Consider the following 12,769-nt stretch of genomic DNA (forward strand, 5'->3'; position numbering starts at 1 on the left):
TCTGCTCTTTTGCCCCTCAACTATTTCATGAAGAGTTTATTATTTTGTGAACCCATGATCTATCTTCTGTAATCAACCAGTTTTTTAGATCCCTCTTGAATTTTCTCATATTCTTCAATTCTTTTATTCTAGTGGGCACTTTTGGGTAGAGTCTTGATGCTAAATATGTGCAGCTTCGTTGTCCTATTTTCTTTTGCGCTTTCGGTCTTCTATAGTTGTCTCTCTTTGTTCTTGTTGAGAAATTATATTCCTTTATTTCCAGAGGTATCTTGTTCTGTTGTATGTTTATGATTGTTTTACTCGCAAATATTTGTCTTATATCCAATGCCTTCGACAGTTCATAAATCTCACGACTAGGGAATGTTAACTTTTTTCCGTACATTATTTTTAAGATGTATTTCTGTATAATGTCCAATACTCTTTTGTGGCAATCTAATACTCCCCCCCCATCCAATTATTCCATATGAAAGTTGGGACTGAACTAATGCGTCATATAGTACTTGGAGATGATTTACAGATGGAACTTCTTTCCGGATGACTCTGAATCTGTACGCAATACCTCTTAACTTTTTTTTTTAATTATTCATGTGTACATTCCATCTCAAATTTTGATCTATATGAATTCCTAGATACTTTGTGGCATTTGTATTTGAGATTTTTAGGTCATTGGTCACTTGAAGTATTCCTAAATCTGGAAACCCGACTTTATTGGATGAGAAGTTCAAATATTTTGTCTTTTGCTGACTTAAGGTGAGTTTATTGATTTCAAACCACTTCTTCATGATCTTCAAGTCATTTATTGTTTTTTGTTTTAGATTCTCCCAGGTTGTATCCTCGTAGATGACTAACATATCGTCAGCAAAACTAATTATTCCTCCCTTACTCTTCAAGTCGAATATACTATTCAAATATATTAAAAAAGGATAGGCCCGAGCACTGTTCCTTGAGGAACGCCATAAGTAACTGTGCTTGTACGACTAAATGTTCCATTCAAGTTCGTGGTCTGTTTTCTGCCTGTAAAGAAGCTACGGAGTAAGCTAATCATTTTGCCTCTAAAGCCGTAATCTGAAAGTTTTTCTAGTAATTTTCCATGGTGCACGGTGTCAAAAGCCTTTGCTAGATCTATGACTATCGCTAGAGTTGGTATATTCTCATCTATATTCTTATATATTCTTTCAGTTACCCTTTTTATGGCATCCTCTGTCGACATCCCTCGGCGAAATCCGAATTGATTTTTCGAAATTATACCGTATTTGTCCATAAATGCAACCATACGTCCTCTAATGAGTTTTTCGAAGATCTTGGAAATATTGGACACAAGTGTAACTGGTCTGTAATTATTTAGATTTGCTTTGTCACCTCCCTGTGTAATGGTTTTACTACTCCCAGTTTGAAAGTTTCTGGGAAACATGCTTTCTCGAAACACATGTTCGCCAAAAAGGCAAGGGGTTCTGATACTTCCTGTTTCACTTGTTTCAGAACTTCTGAACGGATTCCATCGCATCCACTAGATTTTCCTGACTTGAGACTACTAATAAGCCTTTATATCTCATTGGAGTTTGTGGGGAATAAAAAAAAAGAACAATTGTTTTGAATCTTTTTTTCCGTGAAATCTGCTGGTTCTCTTATTTCCCTGGCATATTTTCCCCTCAATTTGGTGAAAAAATCATTGAAAGCATTACACATCTCTTGATCATTTTCGATAACCGTATCATCGTCCAACTTAATATATTTAATATTCGTTTCCTTTCTTAAATTATTCTGTACTGGTGATGAAAGGACCACGAAAGACGACAGACTTCGAAATTAAAATAATGGGGGATGAGGTGGGGACAAAAAAAGAGATCAAATACTTAGGAGTGGTATTCCGTAGAGGGCTTAAGTTCACGGGTCAAGTGGACCATTGCGTTGCGAAAGCATCTGAGAATCTGGCAGCGATGTCAAGGTTGATGCCCAATGTGGAGGGTCCCAGCTACCAGAAAAAAAGACTCCTGTGCGGTATTACCCATAGTGCTGTATGCTGCTCCAGTATGGAGGGAGGCTATCAAGCAGAAAACAAATATACAGAAGCTGACATCGGCAGAAGAATAAAAAAACAAGAGATGACCTATGTTACAGATGCGGAGTGAAGGATAGTCCCGAGCACGTACTTTATTATTGTAAGAGATGGGAAAGAAAGAGGAGGGAACTGAAAGAGGAGCTAGGTGACATACCGAAGGTAGATGAAGTCGTGAAGGAAATGACTCAGAATAGAGATCGCTGGGAAATGTTGTACAATTACATAACAGAGATCATGAGGAGGAAAGAGAAAGAAGATAGGGATAAAGAGGAACGGAGGCAGTAGGAAGGAGGACGGAGGTGTAATGGTAATTGTGTAAGAAGTGGGAAAAAGTGGTTTTGTATATATTTAGTTATTTTAACAGATTTTAAACTGTGAATAGTAACTTATTGATTTTTCAGCTGGCCATATACATCAGAAACGGTATCGACTAGATGTCTGAAGAGTTTATACTTGTGTTTTTTTCTAATTTGTAGATAGCAGAGTTTCATTGACTGGCCATATACACCAGAGGCATTGATAGTGATCGACACTATAAGACGGAGGAAGAGAGAGTGGAATTTGCCGTTACAGATAAAAAAGAGAGGATGCAGACATGGGTGATCCTCTGAAGCATGGGCCTGTGAGTGGGCCTAATTTTCCGGAGGTCACTCGAAGTGAAGAGGAGGGGGTTTTAGTGAGGTGAGAGTCCCACACAAATCCAGCGGCAATGTAACATCTTCTGGCCCGCCGCTAAGTTAAGTTAAGTTAAGTTTAGTTAAGTTAAGTTAAGTTAAGTTAAGTTGAGTTAAGTTTACTTAAGTTAAGTTAACTTAAGTTAAGCAGAGCTCGCAATGAAAACGCCAGACCCACTTCACTAACAACTATTCTGCAGACATCGAAGTTGAAAGAACAACTGGGCCAGATGGTCTGGAGCAGCGACGGTATAGGTATCTACAAGAATTTTCTGGAATCTTTTAAGAACTCAATAAGGACCATACAAGAGACATCCGCGAGGTACCCATATTGGTGGAACGATGAAATAGAGACTTGCAGAAGTGAATACATAAAGATGAGAAGAGAATGTTCAAGGAAGACAAGACGAGGACTCGGGTCGGAGGAAATGTGGTCTAGAGCGGAGGAATGGGGTAAGAGACTGAAAAAGCTCATAAGAAACGCCAAGCAAACAAAATGGAAAGAGTTACTAGCAAAACTGGAGGATGATGTGTGGGGCGAAGGCTATAGAGTCGTTACTAGCCATTTTAGGGGTCGAACTTTAAACTACAAAATACCGACTAAAGCAAGACACCAGAAACTGCGAGAACTTTTCCCATCGACCGGCAAAAAACGGCAGAAAAGACCGCCAATACAAGGGCAAGAAATACCACCTTTCACCGACCACGAGTTAAGAAATGCAGTGGGAAGTATGAAGAACGGCAAAGCCCCGGGACCCGATGGGATAACTGTGGAGGCCATAAAAATCTTCTCGCAGGAATGCCCAGACAAAATACTCCAAATGATGAATTATTTTCTCATGAAACAAGAATTCCCTGCAATCTGGAAGACCGCCAGGGCCGTATTACTTCCAAAGAAAGGAAGGGATCTGAGTAAGGCATCCGGCTTCAGACCAATATGCCTGATTAATACTTTTGGCAAGCTATACGAGAGGATAATAATAATAATAATAATAATATTATTTATTTTCCTCAGCGACAATATTACAAATCATTGTATAAGGAATGGTCAATTTAAACAATATAACAAGAACAGAACATTATTCTAATCATGAAACAAAACAGAAGAAACAAAATATCCCTTAAGTTACCCTAAAAAATCATTTAAACTATAAATACATTTTGACACAAGGAAATCTTTGAGTTTTTTCTTGAATCGAGGCAATGGCAGATTTTTAATCTCATTCGGTATCTTATTATAAAAACGAGGTCCTGCAAAATTTTTCTTGAATCGAGGCAATGGCAGATTTTTAATCTCATTCGGTATCTTATTATAAAAACGAGGTCCTGCAAAATTAGGAATATATATGCTAATGAATGCTTTGCAAAAGGTTGATGTAATATATCCTTATTTCTTTGTCTGGTATTGACCTCATGATAGGAATGAATTTGGACAAAATTATTCAAATTTATATGCACATATACACACATCTCAAAAATATACAGGCCATACAAGGTCAGGATACCATATTTTAGAAAATATTGTCTACAAGATGTTCTATTGCCTATTCCAGCAATCCTTCTTATTACACGCTTTTGGGTCAGGAACACTTCCCCCACATTGGCAGACCAACCCCACAAGCATATTCCATATGTCAACCGAGACTGCACCTCCGCGTAATATACCGTGATGAGTTGTTCCGTAGTCAGGACATATCGCAAAATTTTGAATTTATAGCATATTGAATGTAATTTCGAGATCAATATTTCGCAGTGATATTTGTAATTCATATTCTCATCAATATATATTCCTAAAATTTAGTGTGGTCAACCTGGCTGCACAGTTCCCGATCAACCTCCACACTCAAAAGACACAATTTTTTTTGTGGGTTATGAAATTGAATCAATAAGGTTTTTTCCATATTGAAATGAAGGCTACTCTCCGAAAACCACGATCCCAAACCCAATAAAGCCGTTGACAACCGATATATTGTTTCTTCCTGTGATTTTCCCGAAATAAAAACAGATTTATCATCTGCATATTTAATTATAAATTCACGGGGCACAGCAGAGTCCACACTGTTAACATAAATGACAAACAATATTGGAGCCACCACTGAACCCTGTGGCACACCGATAGTGACTTCTGTGGTATTGGAGCAAATCTTTCTCAATTTACAATTCCTCAAACTGGACACTTCAACGTATTGAGTACGACCCGTCAAAAATGTTTTCACCCAGTTTAGGGGCGTACCAGATATTCCCATCTCCTCAAGTCGAGCAATTAATACATCATGATTGACACAATCGAATGCTCTACTTAAGTCGCAGAAAATTCCCACAGGACACTCTCCTGCTTCTATACTTGTAACGATTTTATCGTGAATTGCGTGTACTGCGGTTATTGTGGACCTTTGTGAGCAGAAACCATGTTGTGTTTCAGAAATTTTTTTATTCGTTCCCAAAAAATCCAACAATCTCTCGAGAAAACAGTACTCGAATATTTTAGAGAAGGTTGACGGAATTGTTACCGGCCTATAATTTTCAACATTTTGTTTATCATTTTTTTTGTATATGGGAATAATTTTACCGATCTTGAGTTCACTTGGAAATTTTCCTTCGCAAAATGATAAATTAATAAGATGACAAAATGGACTCAATATTATATGAAAAATTTTTTTGATGAGAAAGGATGGGATACCGTCCTCACCACATGATTTCTTATTTTTCAATTTTTTCATAATGAGATCATAAAGATCAACGCCATTGAACGGATATAAATTAAGTTCATTTTTCACATCATCACTAGATGGTATGATGTTGTTGGTATTTGAGACCTTGTTTTTTATCCTTTCAACAACTCTGAGGGGTGCTTCTTTGGAAAAATCATTGAATCTACTTGCAACAACCTCGGGATCACTTATTTTAGAGCCATTTTCCGAAATAGTTACATTCTCAATTTTTTTTGATTTAAATCCGTTAATTTCCGATACTACATTCCAAGTTTCTTTAGTTAAATTCTCACTTTCCACGATTCGGTTTTGATAATACATACGCTTATGAAATTTTATGAGAGATTTATGAGCTCTTCTTTCTTCTTTGTAAATATCTTCAAATTGAGTATATTCTTGACTTAAAGAGTGTAAAAATCTTAATTCGCTACTGGACTTTCTGACCACATCATTAACCCATTTTTTTGGCTTTTGCTGTACATATCGCATAGATAAGGGAAACCGGTTATTAAAATGAAATAAAAATATATCATAAAATTGATTAAAAACCGTTTCCAAATCGTTGAAAGCATAAACGAATGACCAATCCTCAGAACCTAAGTCATAACAAAACCTATTTATATTATCAGAATTAAACGACCGTCTGTACGTTGAATGTACCCTTTCAACATCGATTGTCCCAAAATTTATATCCGAGAGTATTAATCTGTGATCAGAAAAAGCGAAATCTAATACACATGTAGTACCAGAAACAAAATTCAAATAAACATGGTCAATGCATGATATAGAATCTGTCGTCACTCTGGTTGGCCAGAAGACAGTGTTGCCTAGCCCAAACTGTAACAAGAAGAGTGAAATTCTCTTAAATTTACTTGATTCGTTCAAACTGTCGGAGTTGAAATCACCGCAGATAACAAATTTTATACCTGGTTTATACAAAGACTCGAAAACAGCATTCAGTTCATACAGAAACGTATCAACATCTCCACTAGGTGGTCTATAACAATTTATAATAATGAAATTATCACAATCGGTTTTGAATGAAACTGCACTCAGTTCACATCGACCCTCTATTGAATTCCGTTCTAAGTTGATCGGTTTCACCATTATATTTGTTCGGGTCCAAATTGCTGTACCACCACCATTTTTTATGGGACCACAATAACTAGCTGCCAATTTGAAACTAGAAATTGTCAACTGATTAATAGCATCTTCTTTTATGCATGTTTCATTGAAGCATAAAAATTTAACCGAAGGGAACTCATCCAAAAGAATCTCCAGCTCACTTATTTTTTTGAAATTTAAAGTTTGTACATTCAAAAAAAGTAATGTGGGGGAAAATTTTATATCCGCTCCTGCCCGTTTTTCTTGCGAATGTATAAAAAACGTCTAACACAAGTATTTTTGGGCCATAAAGTCGCATCCATGGCTTTTTCAAAATTCTCTCAGAAAATAGTTACCTTGAAGGACGAGTATATTTCTGGATTTCTTGATTCCAGTGCTTCCGTAACAACTTCTCCAAAATGGGGTTTCAACATGTCCTTTAAATCTTCTGCAGACGTTTTTGGATGGATCCTGTATACATGAAGGTCAATCGTCTTAGGTACACCCTTTACCTTTGTTTCGATCTGGGATTCATTGCCAACACCTACAACCATTTTTCCCCTCCTTTTCCTTCTATCAACAAGGTTCCATTTGTTTTCAGAGCTACCACTATCTAAACCTTTCTTGTCATCCAGATGAGACTCTTTCGAAACATCATTCGAAATATTTTCCGTGGCTTTATTCAGCCCCACAGCATCCATATTCTCCAAAGAAATCACCTCATTAGAGTTCTGAGCATTAGTGAACTCTTTATTTAGGTTTTGAGAAGTTTTTTTCGTGGGTTCTATCTCTTTGGATTTTTCATAAATTTTCTTAGATTTTGGAGACATATTTTTAGGTACGGCAACATCGCATTTTCGAATTTTGTTATTTTCTTCCATTAAAATTTTCAATAAATAATCTTGAGATTCAATGGTTTTACTTTGGCTTGAAATTGACCTCTCCATTTCACAAATAACTCGTTTTTGACACTGAATTTCATAATTTGCACATTTCAGATCTTTCTCAATACAGAGATTTTTGTAGGTTAAATTTTGTTTTGAAACATCCAAATCACCATTTTTATCTATAAAATTCGGAACTTTTATAAATTCCAACAGATTCAAAGTCGAATCACTTAGCTTCACATCACTCGGAATTTTTCTATTTAGAATTATCTCTATCAATTTACTTTTGGTGAGATTATTCAGCTCGCGAATTGCTAACTCGTTAATCGCCATGACGATCAGTAGGTGTAGGATGATCCTCAACCGCCTGGAAATCGAGATGGAGGAAAATAACGCCATTTCACCAAGCCAACATGGTTTTCGTAAAGGAAAATCTACAACGTCAGCGCTGCTATCCTTGAAGAATGCAATAAAGGACTCGAACAACAGATGGTGCGTAGCCATAGCACTACTGCTATATTAAAAATGCTTTCAATACCATTAATTGGGAAAGTATAATTGAAGCTTCACGTGAAGCAAAGATCACAGAATACCTCGTAAGGTGCGTGGAGGCTTTCCTGTCAGACAGGCGCGTGAGATCAGGCATGATATCACACGCGTACGATAAAGGCGTACCGCAGGGGTCAATAAAGGGCCCTGCCTTGTGGAACGCAGGATACGACGGGGTACTACGCTTGCCATACGGACCAAAAGTAAAAACGATAGCGTTTGCGGATGACCTCCTTTTTGTCGTGGAGGGAGATGACGCAAATGAAGTCAAAGTCAGAGCGGAAGAGGCCCTAGACATTATGGCAAACTGGGTGACACATAGGGGTCTGGAGGTGGCTCCCCAAAAGACAGAAGTTCTAGTGGCAAAGGGACCAAGAAATACGGATGACTTCAGAATAAATTTCCTAGGAGAGCAAATAGCCCCGAGGAAGGAGATAAAGTACCTGGGTGTTATTTTCCGGAAGGGACCAAATTTTAATGGCCACGTTGAGCATGTAAGGGGGAAAACATCAGAAAAACTAGCAGCTCTCACTCAGCTGATGCCGAATATTGGCGGTCCTTCACATAGGAAGAGAAGGCTTTTTGCCGGAGTGTGCCATAGTGTGATCTTATACGCTGCCCCAGTATGGCGTGAAGTCATTAAACAGCAGAAATATAAAGGAATGCTGATCTCAGCTCAAAGAAAGGCACTGCTGAGAGTAATATCAGCCTACAGAACGGTATCGGCTGAGGCATCACAGGTAATAGCCGGCTTCCCGCCCATTGACCTGATGATGGCGGAAAGAAGTTTCCTTTATACCGTGGGGGGAAGACTCCCGGGGAATAGAAGAATGGCACGAAAAAGGACTTTGAGAAAGTGACAGCAGAGGTGGCAAACAGAGCGCGACAAGGCAGTTTGGACAAGACGACTCATTCCGGATATTGCAAAATGGGTGGATTGTAGTCACAGGACAACAGGCTACTACATGACCCAGTTTCTGACAGGCCATGGTTCCTTTGGAAGTTTTACTAAGAGGATAGGTAAAACGCAATCTGATGTGTGCAAATTATGCGGTGTCAGAGATGACCCGGAGCATTTTTATGGTTTTTGTCAACGGTGGGAAACCAAGAGGAAAGAAATCATAGACCGCTTGGGATACTTACCGGATGTAGAAGAGCTGATACCTAAGATGCTGGAGAGCAAGGAAATGTGGCAAGTATTGTTCAAATTCATAGCCGAAACAATGGAAAATAAAGAGATCGAAGATAGAGAAGAGGAGGAAAGAGCTCGTACTGCCTAATCACAGAAGTCTCCTGTCTAACCTGTGACGCATGGGCTTGAAGCCTATACCAGAGGTCGAGACACAGACCGGGTTACGCACCTCTCGGGGTGGCGATGATACCCGGGGAAAGAGAAGGGGTTTTTAGTGGGTGAGAGTCCCATACAGCACATATGAAGATCTTTAAGGCCCGCTGCGGAGAAGGCATTAGCTTCCCCCTGCCTCAGGGTCAAAAAAAAAAAAAAAAAGTTAAGTTAAGTTAAGTTGAGTCGGTCGGTATTTGTAGTATGGCACTTTTTCAGAATGAATCAGTGTTAATTTAGTTGCCATTTCTTGGTGTAGTATCTTTCCTACTGCATCGTGTCTCTCTTTATATTCATTTCCTACAAACATTTGACATCCTCCCGTGATATGTTGGATTGTCCCATTCGTTGAACACCCATAACAGCATCGATCGTCAGTGATAGTTCGATCCTTTATGATATGCTTGCAGTAATTTCTTATTGAGATCACTTGATCTTGGATGGCTAAAAGAAATCCTTCCGTTTCTGGATACATCGCACCTGATATGAGCCAATAGTTTGACGCTTCAATGTCGACATGATCCTCGTTCACCTCGTTGAAATGTCGTCCATGTAGGGGCTTTTCTCTCCATCTTTGCAATTTTTCTTGGGTTGTCTGGTGGTTGTATGACAATTGCTCCTTGTGCAGTTGTAAAGGTGTTGATTCTTCTGCTTTACACAGTACCTTGTAGATTTTTGACGTGCCTGATTTTTCTTCGAAGTATGTTCGTTGGTATTCAATTTGACCATGGGCAAGTTCCATGATGTCTAGCAGACCTCTGCCTCCTTTATTCCTCGGCAGTGTCGTCCTCTCAATTTATTTATTTATTTTTTATTATGATTATATCATTTATGTAGATTTATGTTTCCCACGTTCTGTGCCATCCTGTCCTCTCTTAACTTCTTTATCATGATATCCACCACAAATTCATACACCACCCGCGAAGTGTTCTCGTCCTCCAGCATTTGAGGGATCACATCGTACACCGGGGGCATTCGCCCGAGCTTCCCCACAATTGCCTCTCTTTCTCTTTGCTATCTGGCACAAACTGTATACACATGTTCTGGGCTGTCGGTTACGCCACACTTTTGGCACATATCATCCGTGGTCTTTCCTATTCTTTGAGCTGACGTCCCAAAGGAGCCAAGCTCTATCAGAAATTGAGTGAAATAATAGTTGGTTATTTTATGTGTATTTTCTGCCCATCTTTCTATATCGGTTATTAACTTTTTTGTCCATGTAGCTTTACCGGTATCCTCCTCCCACCTTTGCTGCCACCTTCGGAACGTTTTCCTCCTCGCCGTCCTCCTCAATCCCTCTATGCGGCCTCCCACCTTATATATGAAGCCTCTCTCCGCAACCATGAGGTCTATCGGGGGGAAACCCGCAACTACTTGCGCCGCCTCTACAGACACCGTCCTGTAAGAGTTTAAGTTAAGTTTGAGTAAAGTTAAAGATAAGTTCAAGTTAAGTTCGAGTTCAGTCTAAAATAAGTTTAAATTAAGTCTAAGTTCAGTTTAAGTTGAGTTTGAGTTAAATTTAAGTTAAGTTTGAGTTGAAATCAAGTCAAGTTTGAGTTGAGTTCAAGTTGAGTTTGAGTTAAGTTGAAGTTCAAGTTGAGTTTAAGTTCAAGTTAAGTTGAGTTTGAGTTAAGTAAAGTAAAGTAAAGTAAAGTAAAGTAAAGTAAAGTAAAGTAAAGTCAAGTCAAGTCAAGTCAAGTCAAGTCAAGTCAAGTCAAGTCAAGTCAAGTCAAGTCAAGTCAAGTCAAGTCAAGTCAAGTCAAGTCAAGTCAAGTCAAGTCAAGTCAAGTCAAGTCAAGTCAAGTCAAGTCAAGTCAAGTCAAGTGAAGTTAAGTGAAGTTAAGTTAAGTTAAGTTAAGTTAAGTTAAGTTAGGTTAGGTTAAGTTAGGTTAGGTTAGGTTGTAATGACTCCCACAAAGGGGAGGAAAGAAACTGATGCAATCACAAAGAAAAATACACTAAAGAGCGCTATATATACACAAATCTACCTCATTTATGCACAAATAATTTATTGTTTTATCTATACAAAGGGAAATTTTATTTATAAAAGATTTGATGGTTTTATTTATACACTAATTTATTTTTTTATTTATACCACTTTAAAGAAGGAAGGACATAAGGAGATAAATCTTGAGGCCGAAAGTCCGAGTGATGAGTTAGGACAAAGGAAACTACCTGTCTCAAAATGGCTACCATACTACAGACCAATCTAGGCAGGTGTAAAGCTGCTCATGATATGGCACAGGCAGCAGCAATGTCTGAAAAGATAGATATACTAGTAGTTTCAGAACCAAATAAAAAAATTACCGCAAAGGAAGGCTGGTTCGTGAACGATGCAAGAGATATAGCGGTGAAAATAACTAATAGAAAACTGGTTTTAGAGAAAGTAAAGAGGGAAAAAAATTTCATCCACCTGGTATTACCTGGCTATCACGTTTACGCAATATATGTGTCACCGAACGTGTCCCTGGAAAATTTCAAAGAAAAGATAGACTCAGTGTTCGGAGATGCGTCGATGCAAAAAGGTGGAAAAATCATAGTCGGAGATATTAACAGTAAATCCCCCATGTGGGGTGCCCCCTCGGCAGACAGAAGAGGCGAATATGTGGAAGAATGGCTATCACAATTAGCATGGACAGCAATGAACAACGGAAAACCAACCTTCGTGAGAGGATCGTCAAAAACGCACATTGATGTCACCCTTGTCCCGAATACATTCGCGAGGAAGATAACAGATTGGAATATAAAACATGAAAATCCATATACGTTGCATGGTCACATATATTTCAGAGTCAACACTAAGATGCCAACAAATAGAGGAGACACTGGAAGGGTGTCCATCTTCGATAAAGAACGGTTCATAAAGGACCTTACAGATAATATAAATGCCAGCTCAACAGGCAGTGGTACTGATATGTACAAAAAGGCGCTACAAGCTTTGCAACGGTCCAAAAGGACGGAAAAAGAAAAACAAACCACGCACCCATACTGGTGGAGTAGAGATGTGGAAGTCGCTAGAGGAAATTATCTGAGAGCACGCAGGAACTATACGAGAATGGGAAGAAGAAATCATGGAAACAGGAACTCAGAATGTGAAGAAATGAGAAAACTCGGTAATGAACTAAAAAAGATAATTAACAGAGAGAAGAGAGAAAAATGGAAAGATCTCCTTAGGAAACTTGACTTGGACATATGGGGCGACGCGTATAAAATCACAACAAACCATATGAAGTTTCGAAGCCTTCCCTACAAACTTTCGGCCTCGAGAAGAAGGCAAATACTACGCGACCTGTTCCCATTAGGGGGAAAACCAATAAAACGCACAGGTGGCCCTCGAACGTTCTTTGAACCCCTCCAGATGGAGGAACTGAAGACCGCAGTTGAATCCATGAAGGCAGGTAGGGCACCAGGTCCCGATGGTATGACAGCAGAAAACCTGAAAA

The 12,769-nt window shown here is 38.7% G+C and overlaps 1 protein-coding gene across 1 annotated transcript; it reads left to right on the forward strand.

Moving 5' to 3' along the window:
* Positions 1-8,949: 8,949 nt before the first annotated feature.
* On the forward strand, positions 8,950-9,264 carry LOC123686557. The gene has a single exon (XM_045626784.1). It carries the CDS (start codon positions 8,950-8,952, stop codon positions 9,262-9,264), a length of 315 nt encoding a protein of 104 aa, XP_045482740.1.
* Positions 9,265-12,769: the final 3,505 nt, after the last annotated feature.

The sequence above is a fragment of the Harmonia axyridis genome, chromosome X (genome assembly GCF_914767665.1).
Source record: "Harmonia axyridis chromosome X, icHarAxyr1.1, whole genome shotgun sequence".
NCBI classification, from domain to species: domain Eukaryota; kingdom Metazoa; phylum Arthropoda; class Insecta; order Coleoptera; family Coccinellidae; genus Harmonia; species Harmonia axyridis.